The sequence below is a fragment of the Dendrobates tinctorius genome, unplaced genomic scaffold, assembly GCF_039654945.1.
Source record: "Dendrobates tinctorius isolate UK_male_01 unplaced genomic scaffold, ASM3965494v1 ptg000157l, whole genome shotgun sequence".
Lineage (NCBI taxonomy): Eukaryota > Metazoa > Chordata > Amphibia > Anura > Dendrobatidae > Dendrobates > Dendrobates tinctorius.
The window spans coordinates 4,122,485-4,143,597 of NW_027361824.1; the positions used below are offsets into that span (position 1 = coordinate 4,122,485).

The window sequence follows — 21,113 nt, forward strand, 5'->3', positions numbered from 1 at the left end:
AATGGCTGATAACAGGGAGTAATAGATTGTAGTCTCCTGTCCTACAGTCTCCTCCCCAGTAATGGCTGATAACGGGGAGTAATAGATTGTATTCTCCTGTCCTACAGTCTCCTCCCCAGTAATGGCCGATAATGGGGAGTAATAGATTGTAGTCTCCTGTCCTACAGTCTCCTCCCCAGTAATGGCCGATAATGGGGAGTAATAGATTGTAGTCTCCTGTCCTACAGTCTCCTCCCCAGTAATGGCTGATAACGGGGAGTAATAGATTGTAGTCTCCTGTCCTACAGTCTCCTCCCCAGTAATGGCTGATAACGGGGAGTAATAGATTGTATTCTCCTGTCCTACAGTCTCCTCCCCAGTAATGGCCGATAATGGGGAGTAATAGATTGTAGTCTCCTGTCCTACTGTCTCCTCCCCAGTAATGGCTGATAACGGGGAGTAATAGATTGTAGTCTCCTGTCCTACAGTCTCCTCCCCAGTAATGGCTGATAACAGGGAGTAATAGATTGTATTCTCCTGTCCTACAGTCTCCTCCCCCAGTGATGGCTGATAACAGGGAGTAATAGATTGTATTCTCCTGTCCTACAGTCTCCTCCCCCAGTAATGGCTGATAACGGGGAGTAATAGATTGTAGTCTCCTGTCCTACAGTCTCCTCCCCCAGTAATGGCTGATAACAGGGAGTAATAGATTGTATTCTCCTGTCCTACAGTCTCCTCCCCCAGTGATGGCTGATAACGGGGAGTAATAGATTGTAGGTCTTTTTTATTATTATAAAATCCTTCACGACGTTACAAAATAAAACACAACAGAACAAACATAGAACAAAAACTCCAATCAGAAACAATATGACAAAATCAGACACAAACACAAAGAAATAAACAAGAAATGGAAACAATAAGGGAAATTCTCGACCTACAAAACGGGAAAAGAAAATTAAATTAAAGAAACAAGAAATTAAAAACTAAAAAAAAAAACAAAAAAGGAACAAAATTACAATAATTACACCAGCACCCCCTTAAAATAATAAATAAATAAAATCATGTAAAACCCCCGACCCAGCTCCATTCACACTATTATATACAACCCTGAACTACATTAACACCGTCCTATATACAATACTATATACACTATATACAATATAAACATATGACACCAGTCCGAATATTGTACAAGACACACCTAATACCCTCTGGTCCCACTGCCTTACCTCACAGCCTCCCCCTTACACCGCCACATTCACACTTACGACAAACCTAATTACAAACATAGTATAGAAAATTAACAATATTTATATATTTTTTCCTTTTTTTCCTTTTATTTATTTTTTTTTTTTTTTTTTTCCTTTTTTTGGGATTTTTTTTTTTTTTTTTTTTTAACACTATATATAAAACACACATCTACTCTAACTATCCCACCACCCCTGATCCAGCTCTGGCCACAAAGTTCAGGATTTCTCCGAGCTAGGATCAGGCCCCAAAGTTTTTCCCCAGGCGGGGCCTGGACCAGGCCAGATCAGTCTCTTATCACCGCTGTTGAAAACCCCCCATCCCCCCAATCCCCCCACCCAACCTAACTAAGACCCTCTATTATACACAATATATACAATACATACTTTACGCTATATACAATATATACATAAACCAACGTTACAGAACATAACCTACGTACTCACCACTTAAGGCTCAAGTTCGATGCTTGCAAACCTTCTATTCAGGAGACTGAAATTCAAAACAAAACTCTAGAGTGAAAAGGCATCAGCCCACCACCAGGATATAGGAGTACTAACGGACTAAGGCACCCCGAAGGAGAAACCCCTCCAGAGATGGGCCGCCCTCCGGGCACCCAGTCTTTCATACTCCAGAGAACGGACCTTCACCAGGGCACCTAGGATGCTGCTATAAACTTCGTCTACACGGAGGATTTTACTCTGCGTCGAAACTAAAACTCGTGCGTTCCACGTGAAGTACCTGACCACTGCGCTGACTATAAATAAAGTGACTCTGTCCCTTCTCCCGAGGTCTCCGAACGCTCCATAGGCCCACTCGGCATAGGACAGAGTAGCCAGCCGCGGCCAACCAATGGAAGCTCCCACCCTGTTGTACACCTCTGTATTAAAGGGACAATGAAGCAGGAAGTGCTCCATGCTTTCCAGCATGTTAGCACAAGCCTCACGGGGGCAATTCCTGTCCTCGGAGCTCCTGTACTTCAGATTGTCCCTCACATACAACTTACCTTGGAAGCAGCGCCAAGTCAAGTCCCAGTACTTCTTGGGGATCCTATTAGAATTTAACAAACTCAACCCAACCTCTAGATCCCGACTTGGGCAGTCCTTGAGGACCAATGGACTCTGAAAATGCGAAAGCAAGACCCGCATGTCGAGGAGTTTCCTCGGGAGGGACCTCACCTCCCACATTCCCAGACCCCACCGGCGCATCATCTTCAGAACCGGGGTAACATAAGCCGGGAGATGCCCATGCGGTGTGCGAAGATCCTTCAATCTTCCCCCTGTCTCCCATTCCTGGAAGAAAGGCTGAAACCATCCCTTGCAGGAGAATACCCACGGAGGAGCCCTCTCTTTCCAGAGGTTTGCCACGTTGACCTTCAAAAAGGTGTTCACTAGGAACACCACGGGGTTCACCATATTCAACCCCCCTAGTCTCCTCGTGCGGTAAGTGACCTCCCGCTTGACTAGGTTCAGTCTATTCCCCCATAACATCTGAAAGAACAGACTGTAGACCCGAGTCCAGAGAGGCTCTGGCAAGACACAGACGCTGCCCAGGTAGAGTAGTAAGGGTAGCAGGAAAGCTTTGCACAGGCCAACCCTTTCCCTCAGGGTCAAAGACCAACCCTTCCATTGGTCCACTTTTTGAGCGACACCTTTGATTCTGCCTTCCCAGTTTTTCGTGGGGTAATCACCCTGACCAAATTCGATGCCTAGGACTTTGGCGTGTTCTTGGGGTTCGGGGAGGGTGTCCGGAAGATCAAACCCGGGATCCCCGCCTCCCAGCCAGAGACTCTCACACTTGTCCTGGTTGACCTTGGACCCGGAAGCCTCCGAGTAGCTCTCCACTTCTGACATCACCACCATCGCCTCCTCTCGCGAAGAAACAAAAACGGTGACATCGTCCGCGTAGGCCACTACCCTCAGGATAGCCTCTGGCGCCACCCCGCCCATCCCCACCCCCGCCAACGGTCCACACTCGATCCTTCTGAGGAAGGGATCGATCGCAAACGCGTACAGCAATGGGCTAAGAGGGCAGCCCTGACGGACACCAGATCCTACCCCGAAAGGTTGTCCAATCCACCCATTTACCAGAGGGAAAGTCTCAGCCCCAGCGTATAAGGTCTTAAGCCAGTCCACAAACCCCCCAGGCAGACCGTACCTCAAAAGAGTGGACCAGAGGTACTCGTGGTCAACCCGGTCAAAAGCCTTTGCCTGATCCAGGGTCAGCAGGAACCCCTTCCAAAGGCCCGCCCTGCCTTGCTCCACGGCCTCTCGGACACCCAGAACAGCACTGAAAGTGCTACGGCCAGGAACGCAACAGTTCTGAGCCTCTGAAAGCAGCCGCGGCGCAAACTTCACCAGCCTGTTGAAAAGTATCTTAGCCAAAACCTTCCTGTCCACATTGAGAAGTGCTATGGGACGCCAATTCTCAATGCGTGACGGATCCTTACCCTTTGACAAAATGATCAAAGCTGACCTCCTTAATGATCTCGGCAGGGTGCCCGAGGAGAGACACTCATTAAACACCTGAGTCAAGAGGGGAACCAAGGAGTCCCTAAAGGTCCTAAAGAACTCGGATGTTAAGCCATCCGGACCTGGTGATTTTTTGGGCCTGAGCCCATCGATCGCCAGTCTCACTTCCTCTTCTTTGATCGCTTCTGCCAAAACGTCCAGCGAGAGGTCAGCCCCTGGCTCCGGAACAGCTTCAGCCAGGAAAGCCGACATCCTGTCACGATCCAGTTCCCTCCTTCCCAAGAGGTGTGAGTAGTATGAACTGACGACCTCCAAGATCCCTGATCTGGACCTCTTCAAGGATCCCGTACTGTCCATCAGCCCCGTCACTATCTTACTATTCACTGACATCTTGCAGCTTCTGTAAGGGTCGGGCGAGTAGTACTTCCCGTAGTCCCTCTCAAAAACCAAAGATGCGTGCCTATCGTACTGACACCTCTTCAGCAAGGACTTCACACCGGAGATCTCCTCGCGGCTACCTCCAGTCGAGACAAGATGCTCGAGTCTCCTCCTCAGGCTCTGATACAGGCGATCCCTGTTCAGGCTTCTGAGGTTCGAGAGTTGCCGGAAGAATTTCGCCACCCGATGTTTGAACATCTCCCACCACTCTGACTTAGTGTTACTTAGGCCCAGCAGCGGTACCTGGCTCTGAAGAAAATCCTCAAAAGACCGTCTCACAGCTTCTTCCTCAAGGAGTGATGAATTCAGCTTCCAATAACCTCTTCCCATCCTAGGAGTCTCTGTAACGTTCAGAGAAAACATAATCAAACAGTGGTCGGAGAACTCCACCTCCACAACCGACAACGGCGAGGAGACGGCTTCCTCCTTCAAATAAAACCTATCTATCCTAGACCTGCACTGACTACCTCTAAAAAAGGTGAATCCCGTGCTGCCTGTGTTGTGCCGGATGTGGACATCCACTAGGCGTGCCTCACTTACTATCCTGTTCAGCGCGACGCAATCATAAGTCAGCCGGTCCCCAGAACCTCCTCTATCACAGGGTCTCGTGACGTTGTTGAAATCCCCTCCAAAGACCACCTGCCGACTTGAAAATAAGAAAGGTTTGATCTTCAAGAAGAGACATTTGCGGTCCCACTTGGATTGGGGACCGTAGATGTTAATGAGCCGAAGCTCCTGTCCCCCCATGGAGACATCTAGGATCAAGCATCTCCCCATTTCTAATTCAATTAATCGTCTGCATTCAACCGCTGCGGTCTTAAAAAGGACCGCCACTCCGCTATACGGCTCGGCCGCAAGAGACCAGTAGGAGGGCCCATGCCTCCACTCCCTCCTTGCTTTATGCATGGTTGATAGGTCAGTCAACCTGGTCTCCTGCAAAAACAAAATGTCGGCATCAAGTTGGCCGAGAAAATGAAAGGCCGTGTACCTTGCCGCTTCTGACTTTATGCTGGCAACATTAATGGTTGCCAGCGTCAACGGTGTGGGTGCCGCCATCATGACTGATTGGATTAGATAGCCTTTTTCTTCCCACCCCCAACAGCTTCACCCTCTTCCTCAGACAATGATGAGCTTTTAGTGCGCTTAAGACACACAGACTCATCCATTCTCTCCTTACATACACTCTGGCCCTTGTCTGGTGGTCCCGAGGTAGTCCCCCCCCCAGAGGGCCCTTTAATTGCTCCCTGAGAAGAAGACTCAGCGACCCCCTGAGCCCCAACATCCCCGTCCGCTACCTCCGGCTCCGGGCCCCTGTCCTCCCCCTCTGCAGGGGAGTCTTGGAGGGCCCCGAACCGGTTGGAGAGATCCACCAGAGGGGGGGCGGCTGGACCTTCCAATGGCACCTGGATCAGGGCCAGAGAATCAGAGGGGTCGCACTCCAGAGCGGAGGCTCAAGACCCGGACCCACTCCTACCCTTGGTTGTTTTCCGGTTACCCTTTTTCCTTTGTTGTGACCATTCCCCCTCTCCCTCATCCAGACTGTCACCGGATGAGGGTTCCTGGGAGGACATGGCGTCTGCCTGCTCCTCCCTTTCAAGTCTCCTGACTTCCTCACTCAATTCGCTGTCTTTAGGATCCTCAGCTGCAAGTGAAGTACCTGGGTCAGGGTTTAGGGTCATTACTCCCTGCCCCCTGTTCCCATGGCGTTGCTCCTGCCGCCTGATGTTGGATGGCGGCAGCTTGCTCCTCACCGGTTCCCTGCCTCCTCCGCCCCTACTGGTCCCTTCACCGGCAAGATTAGTCCCTGCTTTCGCCTGTCCCGCACTCGCCGCTTTCAGGACTGCATTGGCAAAGGAACGCGGACAGCGACTGAATGGATGACCGAGGTCACCACACAAGTTACACCTAATCCTGCCACAGGTAGCAGCGAGATGGCCAAGGTCCCCACACAGTGCGCACTTCTGGGTGGTACACTGCGCACTGAAGTGTGTGGGGCTGCCGCACCTGTGACAGACCTTAGGCTGCCCCTGGTAGAAAATCAGGATCCTGTCCCTCCCCAAAAATGTAGAGGAAGGTATATGGGTAACAGTGTTTCCTGAAACCTTCAATTTCACCATGAAGGTCCAGGCCCCTGACCAGATACCATGGTCGTCGCGGGTCTTCTCAGGAATGCCAACGATGTCGCCATATCGACCAATCCAGGTGGAGATGTCCATGCAGGAAAGTGACTCGTTACTGGTCAATACGGTCACCTTCCTGACCGAGTTCTGGCGGGATATTGAGACAGGGACGAAACCTTGCCATTCGGGGCGACCCCGAGCCAGCTCATGGCGAGACCAAAAAAGCTCAAGGCCCTCCGGTCTCACGAAGCTGACATCGAAGTAGGAGGTCCCATAGGGATGGATCAAGGCAAAGATGTCGTATGCCGCGAAGCCCATCCCCAGCAGGAGCTCAGCAACCTTTGACCGATCAGGACAGGCATCCTTGCTTACCCACTGGAGACGGGCCACGTTCCTACGGTTACTCCTCTGCCCCGGTGTCGGCAGAGACCAGACAGTCTCTGCCCCTCTATCTCGGAAGGCGGAAAGACCGTGTCTCTCTATCCAGAAAGACAGATCAACCTCCCTCCCCTCTACATTGATGGAACTCTCCCCTTTCTTCAGGGCGTCCAGGAAGCGCTGCTGCAAGTCACCGTCCTCGGGGCCACCAGACAAGGGCGCACTACTACCCCCAGCAGTGACAGCCCCCGAATAGCTAGGGGCTGAAGCCCTCGCCACCGCTGGGGGGGCAGTGGGACCACTACCTACTTCCCCTCCACCAACACCAGTGCTGCTCTCCTCATTCACTCCACCAATACTCCCATCATTTGCGGCACCACATCTCCTATCATTCACTCCACCACCTGTCCCATCATTCACTCCACCAATACTCCCAACGTTTGCGGCACCACAACTCCCATTATTCACTCCACTACTACTCCCATCATTCACCCCATTACCAGTGTTCTCTGCACCTTCCACAGTCACCTCCATTCCCTCCTCCCTTGTGTCTGCAGTCTCTGCACTCACACCTGCTGGGTCGGGGGAGCGGTGCAGCACCACACCCGTTTTCATTAGCTCAGTGCTGACATTGTGCAGTTCTTTTGGAGCACTGTGCCCCTTATTGTTCTGGGCTGCCTGCCCTGTAGCCACAGACTTCGGGGTGCTAGTATCACATTTAGGGGCATGCTGTCCCCCCGTCACAGCAGAGCGCACAGTGTTCCTTGCTGATAATGTTCCCTGCTTTTGCTGTGTATTTCTTTTTTCCCGTGGCTCTGTCTCAGCTGCGCGCCTCCTCTCCTCTGTTGAGGCACACTGCGCCCCTGTCACAACAGTGCGCCCCCCTTTCGCCGCACCATGCTCCTCGGCCCTGCCCCCCACAGCCCCAGCGTCGGCCGGCGCAGCTGCAGTGAGCAGGGATGGAGTCTGCCCACACCGTCCCCCTTTCGCAACGGCGTGGACATCCCCCCCGCTCTCCTCGGCCCCGGTGATAACCGGCTTAGCCGCAGCAGGCAGGGAGGGAAACTCCACGGGGTCCCCTATGTCCGGCGCCGTGAGTACCTCCACAGCCTCACCCCCTGCACTGTTCCCCGCACAGACGGCAGCATTGCCGGACGTCCTCCTCCTCTCCCCACCTTGCCTATGCCCCGGACCCACTGCAGAGCCCGTGCTTTTAGGTTTGGTGGGGTTTACACAGGAGGTGGTAGGTGTAACATCAGACATTGGTACATATTTGTAACTCACCACCTCCTGTGTCATCTTTTTTTTCTTCCTCCTCTTTTTGGTCTCCTCCGCTGGCTCGTCCTCCCCGAAGGAGAATGTGGTCAGGTCCACAGGAGACTCCAGCTCTCTGATCTCCCTCAACAGACCGCACTCCTCCTCGTCCTCCGCTGACACTCCAGCATGGGTTGTCGGAGTCCTCTGCCGTGCCGGGAGGCCGCTTCCTTGCTGGCTCTGCGACTCTTTCTCCCGGCTTGTTCCAGCACGAGAGACTCCAGCCACGACTTCATCGTCCTCCTCCTCCTCGCTTAGGACGCCGGCTGGCAGTTCTCCCGAGGTATTTAACCCCTTCATTTCAGAGAACCGCCGCTGGTTCTTAAACCTCTCCAGGAAGGGACCTGCGCTTTTCTCAATCCCCTCCCGGAGGAGCACTAACCGGACCACCTCATCTCTGAGGGCTTTAAACCTCTGGGAGGTCGCGGGTCTTTCCTTGTTAGAGGCACGGGTGTTCAGGATCCGTGCCTCCCGCAGCTGCTCCTTCAGCCCGGTCAGTGCTTTGCCGGCGTCCTCGTACTCTCGCAACATGGCGACCACTCGGGAGGAGAAGGAGCTCGTGGACTCGCTGGAGGTCATCTCGCCCCATGATGTTGCTGGGCTCTTCTTCCTGGGGCCTGGGGTGCCCCTGTCTCCCTCTCTGGGCGGACGATGAGCCGTCTCGGGGTTGGAGTAGGTGGGTACGGTCTTTCTCATCCGACCAGATCTCCTCACGCCCTCCTGGGCCGGTTGCTGCTGCTCTCTGTCCCCCGCCGGCACAGACCGGGGAACAGAAGCCTGGGAAGCCATGCCTGGCTCCCAGGAAGCCTGCCTCTCCCTGGGGAGAAGAGAGGCAGACTCTGGGCCTCCTCCTGGAAGTCCTGGAGCTCACAAGACAGGTGCTGCTCTCAGCAGGGTGTGACTGATTGTGGGCACCTGTCCTACAGTCTCCTCCCCCAGTAATGGCTGATAACGAGGAGTAATAGATTGTAGTCTCCTGTCCTACAGTCTCCTCCCCCAGTAATGGCTGATAACAGGGAGTAATAGATTGTAGGTCTTTTTTATTATTATAAAATCCTTCACGACGTTACAAATAAAACACAACAGAACAAACATAGAACAAAAACTCCAATCAGAAACAATATGACAAAATCAGACACAAACACAAAGAAATAAACAAGAAATGGAAACAATAAGGGAAATTCTCGACCTACAAAACGGGAAAAGAAAATTAAATTAAAGAAACAAGAAATTAAAAACTAAAAAAACAAAAAAGGAACAAAATTACAATAATTACACCAGTACCCCCTTAAAATAATAAATAAATAAAATCATGTAAAACCCCCGACCCAGCTCCATTCACACTATTATATACACCCCATGAACTACATTTACACCGTCCTATATACAATACTATATACACTATATACAATATAAACATATGACACCAGTCCGAATATTGTACAAGACACACCTAATACCCTCTGGTCCCACTGCCTTACCTCACAGCCTCCCCCTTACACCGCCACATTCACACTTACGACAAACCTAATTACAAACATAGTATACAAAATTAACAATATTTATATATTTTTCCTTTTATTTATTTATTTATTTTTTATTTTTTTTTTAACACTATATATAAAACACACATCTACTCTATCTATCCCACCACCCCTGATCCAGCTCTGGCCACAAAGTTCAGGATTTCTCCGAGCTAGGATCAGGCCCCAAAGTTTTTCCCCAGGCGGGGCCTGGACCAGGCCAGATCAGTCTCTTATCACCGCTGTTGAAAACCCCCCATCCCCCCAATCCCCCCACCCAACCTAACTAAGACCCTCTATTATACACAATATATACAATACATACTTTACGCTATATACAATATATACATAAACCAACGTTACAGAACATAACCTACGTACTCACCACTTAAGGCTCAAGTTCGATGCTTGCAAACCTTCTATTCAGGAGACTGAAATTCAAAACAAAACTCTAGAGTGAAAAGGCATCAGCCCACCACCAGGATATAGGAGTACTAACGGACTAAGGCACCCCGAAGGAGAAACCCCTCCAGAGATGGGCCGCCCTCCGGGCACCCAGTCTCTCATACTCCAGAGAACGGACCTTCACCAGGGCACCTAGGATGCTGCTATAAACTTCGTCTTCACGGAGGATTTTACTCTGCGTCGAAACTAAAACTCGTGCGTTCCACGTGAAGTACCTGACCACTGCGCTGACTATAAATAAAGTGACTCTGTCCCTTCTCCCGAGGTCTCCGAACGCTCCATAGGCCCACTCGGCATAGGACAGAGTAGCCAGCCGCGGCCAACCAATGGAAGCTCCCACCCTGTTGTACACCTCTGTATTAAAGGGACAATGAAGCAGGAAGTGCTCCATGCTTTCCAGCATGTTAGCACAAGCCTCACGGGGGCAATTCCTGTCCTCGGAGCTCCTGTACTTCAGATTGTCCCTCACATACAACTTACCTTGGAAGCAGCGCCAAGTCAAGTCCCAGTACTTCTTGGGGATCCTATTAGAATTTAACAAACTCAACCCAACCTCTAGATCCCGACTTGGGCAGTCCTTGAGGACCAATGGACTCTGAAAATGCGAAAGCAAGACCCGCATGTCGAGGAGTTTCCTCGGGAGGGACCTCACCTCCCACATTCCCAGACCCCACCGGCGCATCATCTTCAGAACCGGGGTAACATAAGCCGGGAGATGCCCATGCGGTGTGCGAAGATCCTTCAATCTTCCCCCTGTCTCCCATTCCTGGAAGAAAGGCTGAAACCATCCCTTGCAGGAGAATACCCACGGAGGAGCCCTCTCTTTCCAGAGGTTTGCCACGTTGACCTTCAAAAAGGTGTTCACTAGGAACACCACGGGGTTCACCATATTCAACCCCCCTAGTCTCCTCGTGCGGTAAGTGACCTCCCGCTTGACTAGGTTCAGTCTATTCCCCCATAACATCTGAAAGAACAGACTGTAGACCCGAGTCCAGAGAGGCTCTGGCAAGACACAGACGCTGCCCAGGTAGATTAGTAAGGGGAGCAGGAAAGCTTTGCACAGGCCAACCCTTTCCCTCAGGGTCAAAGACCAACCCTTCCATTGGTCCACTTTTTGAGCGACACCTTTGATTCTGCCTTCCCAGTTTTTCGTGGGGTAATCACCCTGACCAAATTCGATGCCTAGGACTTTGGCGTGTTCTTGGGGTTCGGGGAGGGTGTCCGGAAGATCAAACCCGGGATCCCCGCCTCCCAGCCAGAGACTCTCACACTTGTCCTGGTTGACCTTGGACCCGGAAGCCTCCGAGTAGCTCTCCACTTCTGACATCACCACCATCGCCTCCTCTTGCGAAGAAACAAAAACGGTGACATCGTCCGCGTAGGCCACTACCCTCAGGATAGCCTCTGGCGCCACCCCGCCCATCCCCACCCCCGCCAACGGTCCACACTCGATCCTTCTGAGGAAGGGATCGATCGCAAACGCGTACAGCAATGGGCTAAGAGGACAGCCCTGCCGGACACCAGATCCTACCCCGAAAGGTTGTCCAATCCACCCATTTACCAGAGGGAAAGTCTCAGCCCCAGCGTATAAGGTCTTAAGCCAGTCCACAAACCCCCCAGGCAGACCGTACCTCAAAAGAGTGGACCAGAGGTACTCGTGGTCAACCCGGTCAAAAGCCTTTGCCTGATCCAGGGTCAGCAGGAACCCCTTCCAAAGGCCCGCCCTGCCTTGCTCCACGGCCTCTCGGACACCCAGAACAGCACTGAAAGTGCTACGGCCAGGAACGCAACAGTTCTGAGCCTCTGAAAGCAGCCGCGGCGCAAACTTCACCAGCCTGTTGAAAAGTATCTTAGCCAAAACCTTCCTGTCCACATTGAGAAGTGCTATGGGACGCCAATTCTCAATGCGTGACGGATCCTTACCCTTTGACAAAATGATCAAAGCTGACCTCCTTAATGATCTCGGCAGGGTGCCCGAGGAGAGACACTCATTAAACACCTGAGTCAAGAGGGGAACCAAGGAGTCCCTAAAGGTCCTAAAGAACTCGGATGTTAAGCCATCCGGACCTGGTGATTTTTTGGGCCTGAGCCCATCGATCGCCAGTCTCACTTCCTCTTCTTTGATCGCTTCTGCCAAAACGTCCAGCGAGAGGTCAGCCCCTGGCTCCGGAACAGCTTCAGCCAGGAAAGCCGACATCCTGTCACGATCCAGTTCCCTCCTTCCCAAGAGGTGTGAGTAGTATGAACTGACGACCTCCAAGATCCCTGATCTGGACCTCTTCAAGGATCCCGTACTGTCCATCAGCCCCGTCACTATCTTACTATTCACTGACATCTTGCAGCTTCTGTAAGGGTCGGGCGAGTAGTACTTCCCGTAGTCCCTCTCAAAAACCAAAGATGCGTGCCTATCGTACTGACACCTCTTCAGCAAGGACTTCACACCGGAGATCTCCTCGCGGCTACCTCCAGTCGAGACAAGATGCTCGAGTCGTCTCCTCAGGCTCTGATACAGGCGATCCCTGTTCAGGCTTCTGAGGTTCGAGAGTTGCCGGAAGAATTTCGCCACCCGATGTTTGAACATCTCCCACCACTCTGACTTAGTGTTACTTAGGCCCAGCAGCGGTACCTGGCTCTGAAGAAAATCCTCAAAAGACCGTCTCACAGCTTCTTCCTCAAGGATTGATGAATTCAGCTTCCAATAACCTCTTCCCATCCTAGGAGTCTCTGTAACGTTCAGAGAAAACATAATCAAACAGTGGTCGGAGAACTCCACCTCCACAACCGACAACGGCGAGGAGACGGCTTCCTCCTTCAAATAAAACCTGTCTATCCTAGACCTGCACTGACTAACTCTAAAAAAGGTGAATCCCGTGCTGCCTGTGTTGTGCCGGATGTGGACATCCACTAGGCGTGCCTCACTTACTATCCTGTTTAGCGCGACGCAATCATAAGTCAGCCGGTCCCCAGAACCTCCTCTATCACAGGGTCTCGTGACGTTGTTGAAATCCCCTCCAAAGACCACCTGCCGACTTGAAAATAAGAAAGGTTTGATCTTCAAGAAGAGACATCTGCGGTCCCACTTGGATTGGGGACCGTAGATGTTAATGAGCCGAAGCTCCTGTCCCCCCATGGAGACATCTAGGATCAAGCATCTCCCCATTTCTAATTCAATTAATCGTCTGCATTCAACCGCTGCGGTCTTAAAAAGGACCGCCACCCCGCTATACGGCTCGGCCGCAAGAGACCAGTAGGAGGGCCCATGCCTCCACTCCCTCCTTGCTTTATGCATGGTTGATAGGTCAGTCAACCTGGTCTCCTGCAAAAACAAAATGTCGGCATCAAGTTGGCCGAGAAAATGAAAGGCCGTGAACCTTGCCGCTTCTGACTTTATGCTGGCAACATTAATGGTTGCCAGCGTCAACGGTGTGGGTGCCGCCATCATGATTGATTGGATTAGATAGCCTTTTTCTTCCCACCCCCAACAGCTTCACGCTCTTCCTCAGACAATGATGAGCTTTTAGTGCGCTTAAGACACACAGACTCATCCATTCTCTCCTTACATACACTCTGGCCCTTGTCTGGTGGTCCCGAGGTAGTCCCCCCCCCCAGAGGGCCCTTTAATTGCTCCCTGAGAAGAAGACTCAGCGACCCCCTGAGCCCCAACATCCCTGTCCGCAACCTCCGGCTCCGGGCTCCCGTCCTCCCCCTCTGCAGGGGAGTCCTGGAGGGCCCCGAACCGGTTGGAGAGATCCACCAGAGGGGGGGCGGCTGGACCTTCCAATGGCACCTGGATCAGGGCTAGAGAATCAGAGGGGTCGCACTCCAGAGCGGAGGCTCGAGACCCGGACCCACTCCTACCCTTGGTTGTTTTCCGGTTACCCTTTTTCCTTTGTTGTGACCATTCCCCCTCTCCCTCATCCAGACTGTCACCGGATGAGGGTTCCTGGGAGGACATGGCGTCCGCCTGCTCCTCCCTTTCAAGTCTCCTGACTTCCTCACTCAATTCGCTGTCTTTAGGATCCTCAGCTGCAAGTGAAGTACCTGGGTCAGGGTTTAGGGTCATTACTCCCTGCCCCCTGTTCCCATGGCGTTGCTCCTGCCGCCTGATGTTGGATGGCGGCAGCTTGCTCCTCACCGGTTCCCTGCCTCCTCCGCCCCTACTGGTCCCTTCACCGGCAAGATTAGTCCCGGCTTTCGCCTGTCCCGCACTCGCCGCTTTCAGGACTGCATTGGCAAAGGAACGCGGACAGCGACTGAATGGATGACCGAGGTCACCACACAAGTTACACCTAATCCTGCCACAGGTAGCAGCGAGATGGCCAAGGTCCCCACACAGTGCGCATTTCTGGGTGGTACACTGCGCACTGAAGTGTGTGGGGCTGCCGCACCTGTGACAGACCTTAGGCTGCCCCTGGTAGAAAATCAGGATCCTGTCCCTCCCCAAAAATGTAGAGGAAGGTATATGGGTAACAGTGTTTCCTGAAACCTTCAATTTCACCATGAAGGTCCAGGCCCCTGACCAGATACCATGGTCGTCGCGGGTCTTCTCAGGAATGCCGACGATGTCGCCATATCGACCAATCCAGGTGGAGATGTCCATGCAGGAAAGTGACTCGTTACTGGTCAAAACGGTCACCTTCCTGACCGAGTTCTGGCGGGATATTGCGACAGGGACAAAACCTTGCCATTCGGGGCGACCACGAGCCAGCTCATGGCGAGACCAAAAAAGCTCAAGGCCCTCCGGTCTCACGAAGCTGACATCGAAGTAGGAGGTCCCATAGGGATGGATCAAGGCAAAGATGTCGTATGCTGCGAAGCCCATCCCCAGCAGGAGCTCAGCAACCTTTGACCGATCAGGACAGGCATCCTTGCTTACCCACTGGAGACGGACCACGTTCCTACGGTTACTCCTCTGCCCCGGTGTCGGCAGAGACCAGACAGTCTCTGCCCCTCTATCTCGGAAGGCGGAAAGACCATGTCTCTCTATCCAGAAAGACAGATCAACCTCCCTCCCCTCTACATTGATGGAACTCTCCCCTTTCTTCAGGGCGTCCAGGAAGCGCTGCTGCAAGTCACCATCCTCGGGGCCACCAGACAAGGGCGCACTACTACCCCCAGCAGTGACAGCTCCCGAATAGCTAGGGGCTGAAGCCCTCGCCACCACTGGGGGGGCAGTGGGACCACTACCTACTTCCCCTCCACCAACACCAGTGCTGCTCTCCTCATTCACTCCACCAATACTCCCATCATTTGCGGCACCGCAACTCCCATCATTCACTCCACCACTATTCCCACCATTCACTCCACCAATACTCCCAACGTTTGCGGCACCACATCTCCTATCATTCACTCCACCACCTGTCCCATCATTCACTCCACCAATACTCCCAACGTTTGCGGCACCACAACTCCCATTATTCACTCCACTACTACTCCCATCATTCACCCCATTACCACTGTTCTCTGCACCTTCCACAGTCACCTCCATTCCCTCCTCCCTTGTGTCTGCAATCTCTGCACTCACACCTGCTGGGTCGGGGGGAGCGGTGCAGCACCACACCCGTTTTAATTAGCTCAGTGCTGACATTGTGCAGTTCTTTTGGAGCACTGTGCCCCTTATTGTTCTGGGCTGCCTGCCCTGTAGCCACAGACTTCGGGGTGCTGGTATCATTTTTTGGGGCATGCTGTCCCCCTGTCACAGCAGAGCGCACAGTGTTCCTTGCTGATGATGTTCCCTGCTTTTGCTGTGTATTTTTTTTTTTTCCCGTGGCTCTGTCTCAGCTGCGCGCCTCCTTTCCTCTGTTGAGGCGCACTGCGCCCCTCTCACAACAGTGCGCCCCCCTTTCGCCGCACCATGCTCCTCGGCCCTGCCCCCCACAGCCCCGGCGTCGGCCGGCTCAGCTGCAGTGAGCAGGGATGGAGTCTGCCCACACCGTCCCCCTTTCGCAACGGCGTGGACATCCCCCCCGCTCTCCTCGGCCCCAGTGATAACCGGCTTGGCCGCAGCAGGCAGGGAGGGAAACTCCACGGGGTCCCCTATGTCCGGCGCCGTGAGTACCTCCACAGCCTCACCCCCTGCACTGTTCGCTGCACAGACGGCAGCATTGCCGGACGTCCTCCTCCTCTCCCCACCTTGCCTATGCCCCAGACCCACTGCAGAGCCCGTGCTTTTAGGTTTGGTGGGGTTTACACAGGAGGTGGTAGGTGTAACATCAGACATTGGTACATATTTGTAACTCACCACCTCCTGTCTCGCCTTCTTGGTCTTCCTCCTCTTTTTGGTCTCCTCCGCTGGCTCGTCCTCCCCAAAGGAGAATCTGGTCAGGTCCACAGGAGACTCCAGCTCTCTGATCTCCCTCAACAGACCGCACTCCTCCTCTTCCTCCGCTGACACTCCAGCATGGGTTGTCGGAGTCCTCTGCCGTGCCGGGAGGCCGCTTCCTTGCTGGCTCTGCGACTCTTTCTCCCGGCTTGTTCCAGCACGAGAGACTCCAGCCACGACTTCATCGTCCTCCTCCTCCTCGCTTAGGACGCCGGCTGGCAGTTCTCCCGAGGTATTTAACCCCTTCATTTCAGAGAACCGCCGCTGGTTCTTAAACCTCTCCAGGAAGGGACCTGCGCTTTTCTCAATCCCCTCCCGGAGGAGCACTAACCGGACCACCTCATCTCTGAGGGCTTTAAACCTCTGGGAGGTTGCGGGTCTTTCCTTGTTAGAGGCACGGGTGTTCAGGATCTGTGCCTCCCGCAGCTGCTCCTTCAGCCCGGTCAGTGCTTTGCCGGCGTCCTCGTACTCTCGCAACATGGCGACCACTCGGGAGGAGAAGGAGCTCGTGGACTCGCTGGAGGTCATCTCGCCCCATGATGTTGCTGGGCTCTTCTTCTTGGGGCCTGGGGTGCCTCTGTCTCCCTCTCTGGGCGGACGATGAGCCGTCTCGGGGTTGGAGTAGGTGGGTACGGTCTTTCTCATCCGACCAGATCTCCTCACGCCCTCCTGGGCTGGTTGCTGCTGCTCTCTGTCCCCCGCCGGCACAGACCGGGGAACAGAAGCCTGGGAAGCCATGCCTGGCTCCCAGGAAGCCTGCCTCTCCCTGGGGAGAAGAGAGGCAGACTCTGGGCCTCCTCCTGGAAGTCCTGGAGCTCACAAGACAGGTGCTGCTCTCAGCAGGGTGTGACTGATTGTGGGCACCTGTCCTACAGTCTCCTCCCCAGTAATGGCTGATAACGGGGAGTAATAGAGTGTAGTCTCCTGTCCTACAGTCTCCTCCCCCAGTAATGGCTGATAACGGGGAGTAATATATTGTATTCTCCTGTCCTACAGTCTCCTCCCCCAGTAATGGCCGATAACTGGGAGTAATAGATTGTATTCTCCTGTCCTACAGTCTCCTCCCCCAGTAATGGCTGATAACGGGGAGTAATAGATTGTATTCTCCTGTCCTACAGTCTCCTCCCCCAGTAATGGCTGATAACGGGGAGTAATAAATTGTAGTCTCCTGTCCTACAGTCTCCTCCCCAGTAATGGCTGATAACGGGGAGTAATAGATTGTATTCTCCTGTCCTACAGTCTCCTCCCCCAGTAATGGCTGATAACGGGGAGTAATAGATTGTATTCTCCTGTCCTACAGTCTCCTCCCCCAGTAATGGCCGATAACGGGGAGTAATAGATTGTATTCTCCTGTCCTACAGTCTCCTCCCCCAGTAATGGCTGATAACGGGGAGTAATAGATTGTATTCTCCTGTCCTACAGTCTCCTCCCCCAGTAATGGCTGATAACGGGGAGTAATAGATTGTATTCTCCTGTCCTACAGTCTCCTCCCCCCAGTAATGGCTGATAACAGGGAGTAATAGATTGCAGTCTCCTGTCCTACAGTCTCCTCCCCCAGTAATGGCTGATAACGGGGAGTAATAGATTGTAGTCTCCTGTCCTACAGTCTCCTCCCCAGTAATGGCTGATAACGGGGAGTAATAGATTGTATTCTCCTGTCCTACAGTCTCCTCCCCCAGTAATGGCTGATAACGGGGAGTAATAGATTGTATTCTCCTGTCCTACAGTCTCCTCCCCCAGTAATGGCTGATAACGGGGAGTAATAGATTGTATTCTCCTGTCCTACAGTCTCCTCCCCCCAGTAATGGCTGATAACAGGGAGTAATAGATTGCAGTCTCCTGTCCTACAGTCTCCTCCCCCAGTAATGGCTGATAACGGGGAGTAATAGATTGTAGTCTCCTGTCCTACAGTCTCCTCCCCCAGTAATGGCTGATAACGGGGAGTAATAGATTGTAGTCTCCTGTCCTACAGTCTCCTCCCCAGTAATGGCTGATAACGGGGAGTAATAGATTGTAGTCTCCTGTCCTATAGTCTCCTCCCCAGTAATGGCTGATAACGGGGAGTAATAGATTGTAGTCTCCTGTCCTACAGTCTCCTCCCCCAGTAATGGATGATAACAGGGAGTAATTGATTGTAGTCTCCTGTCCTACAGTCTCCTCCCCAGTAATGGCTGATAACGGGGAGTAATAGATTGTAGTCTCCTGTCCTACAGCCTCCTCCCCAGTAATGGCTGATGATGGGGAGCAGTAGGCTGTGTGGGTGGAGCGTTGTGCTATGTTCCTCTCTGCAGTGTTGTTGGTGTCATTATTGCTTTGCTCTTATTTCCCCATGTTGCACAATCCCCGCCCTCACAGCTGCTCACTTTGGTGTTTTGTCATCAGTTTTCTATGTATTAAGTTCATTGCTCGCTGAATACACACAGACCATAGACTTTGCATATAAACCAAAACGAAAAAAGAAGAGTATGATCTCAATAACAAATTCCAAGTGAAATCACTACTGTATAATTAGATTACTGTAAAGTTAAGATAATGAACTTTATTGCAACAATAATCATAAAAGACAGGGTATTCAGAGTATAATACAGTCAAACGTGTAAGTACTAAGCAAGATAGAACATATAGTACTTAGAAAACACGCATTACCCAACAGTGCTGCATAGATGTTAAATAATGATAAATAAGCAGCTATAATCTCTATAAAGTGCTGTGGTTGACAGACCAGAAATTACAATAATCTAATATAAAGTGCAAATGCAGTGTGTCAAAGATAAAGAACTGGGATAAGACTGATCTGCACATTACCTTGAGACATAGTAGCCAAAGCAGGTGAGTTGGGGAAATGCACAAAGCCCCGACGCGCGTTTCACCGCACCTTGTTTCTTCAGGAGGCCGCTTTTTCTCAGTACTTCAGGCCTCATTGTTTATATACAGAGGGTGCAGCAGCTTTTTCACTGAAAATGATAATTATCGTCACGTTTTTCTGTTGTCTTCCATATTTCAGCTGGTTCACTTATTGTGGGATTTTTTTTTTTTCCCACTTTAACTTTTTATTATTTTGGAATTTTACTAATTTGTCGAGCCGCGAGTCACGTTCACTTGTCTCAACTCTTTCACACAATTTTGCTTTCTTAGCTTTTGGATGAACTTGCCCAATAGATGGTCGTTTTTTGGACGGCATTTTAGGAAACAGTCCTTAGTATTATGACCCTTAAGAATTCACCTGACACTGATAAGAGATGTAATAGGATGAATAGTGAATGCAGAGCAGCCCTCACACAGTATTAGTATCACCTGAGGGAGCTCACATCTCAGTAATGAAAACCGCCTCACATCTCAGTAATGAAAACTGCCTCACAGGCAGTAATGAAAGCCGCCTCACAGGCAGACTTGTCTAGCTGCCCATAGCAACCAATCAGATCTCAGCTTTCTCTTTACCTCAGCAGCTCAGTGATGAAAGCTCCCTGTATAGTAAGCAATAATGACAATCTTACTATGAGGCATTTTTCGCCTGACCAATATTGCTGCTCAGTAATGTTCGTCCGTGTGCGTAGGGTGCATCCATCTGATTGTGTGTGGACCTTGCGTGTGTGTGTGGTGTGCATGTGTGTGTTGTGGTATTTGTGAGGTGGTTGTGTTGTGTGTGTCTAGCGTGGTCTGGTGTTTGTGTGGTGTGTTGTGGCATTTGTGTGGTGTTGTGCTTGTGGGTTGGTGTATGTGTGCTGTCTGTGTGATGTTTGTGAAATGTTTGTGTGTTGTGTGTGGTGGTGCGGCCCCTTTAGCAGCGACTCTTTGGCGCCGTCGCTATAATCCGTCCCTGTCAGTCACGACTGTTTTCCCCTCAGCACTTTTATTTTCACCTTCACGTTTCTAGATTATATGTATAGGGCCTAACTTCAGGAGCCCCAATCTCATGACGGAGGGATGCTAGCGAGATGTAACATGCGCAATATTCTGCTCCTGTGGGTGGGGGGGCGTTCCAAATTTCACCCAAATCGGGCGAGAACTGTGGATTTGTATAGAGCGGGCTACTACAGATTGAGTTTTATATATATAGATATGTTTGTGTCATCACATATCGTCCATCCTGCGGTCCTATGTAACACAGATAACACAGTGATATCTCTGAGTACAGATAATGTAGTAGATGTCACCTGCAGTCCTATGTAACACGGATAACACAGTGATATCTCTGAGTACAGATAATATGGTAGCTGTCACCTACAGCCCTATGTAACACCAAAGATAAGGCAGCCATCACTCTGTGATGTACAGATCGTGTAGTAGATGTCAATTGCAGTCCCATGTAAGCTTACGCATACATGCTGCAGGGCTTTGTCATGTGACTGATCGTCTGTTCTTTTACTTTGCAGCTCGTCTCCTGTGTGGGATGATGTCAGATTTGATGATGATCACGTGGTTCAGTTCCTTTCTATCCCTAAGCCCCTCCCCCGCGTGGCTCCTAGAGACCCGCCTCCTACGCCGACCCTGCCTCCTCGTGACAGTAAGTAGTCATCCTCACGCCAGTGTTCTGCTCAGGGACCAGTGATGTCATCGGGGTGCTCACCATTCCCAGCTCAGCATGCGGTCATATTCTGCCGGTGGCGTTGCCTCTTATCTGGGTGTATTTTTTTTTACTTTTTATACATTGTTAACCCTTTGATTCCGGGCCGCTGCTCAGTAACATGGCGTGCAGGGTCAAAGTTCCTTAAATTTTTCCACGACTCGTAGTTAACAAACTCTACTTTTAGGCTAGTTTCACATTTGCGTGTCAGGGCGCAGCGACGGCCTGCGCACGGCCGCAGCTAAGCCCCGCCCCTGCCGCGCCTCCGGTAGCCCCGCCTACCGGCGCATG

At 51.8% G+C, this 21,113-nt stretch overlaps 1 protein-coding gene across 5 annotated transcripts in view; it reads left to right on the forward strand.

The window, feature by feature from the left end:
* Window positions 1-21,113, forward strand: part of ARAP1 (ArfGAP with RhoGAP domain, ankyrin repeat and PH domain 1) — a 252,136-nt gene that overhangs the window by 52,119 nt on the left and 178,904 nt on the right. For all 5 annotated transcript variants that reach the window (XM_073548485.1, XM_073548484.1, XM_073548488.1 and 2 more), the window contains exon 3: window positions 20,632-20,762. In XM_073548485.1, coding sequence (XP_073404586.1) covers window positions 20,632-20,762 — 131 coding nt within the window. The remainder of the gene's footprint in view (window positions 1-20,631; window positions 20,763-21,113) is intronic.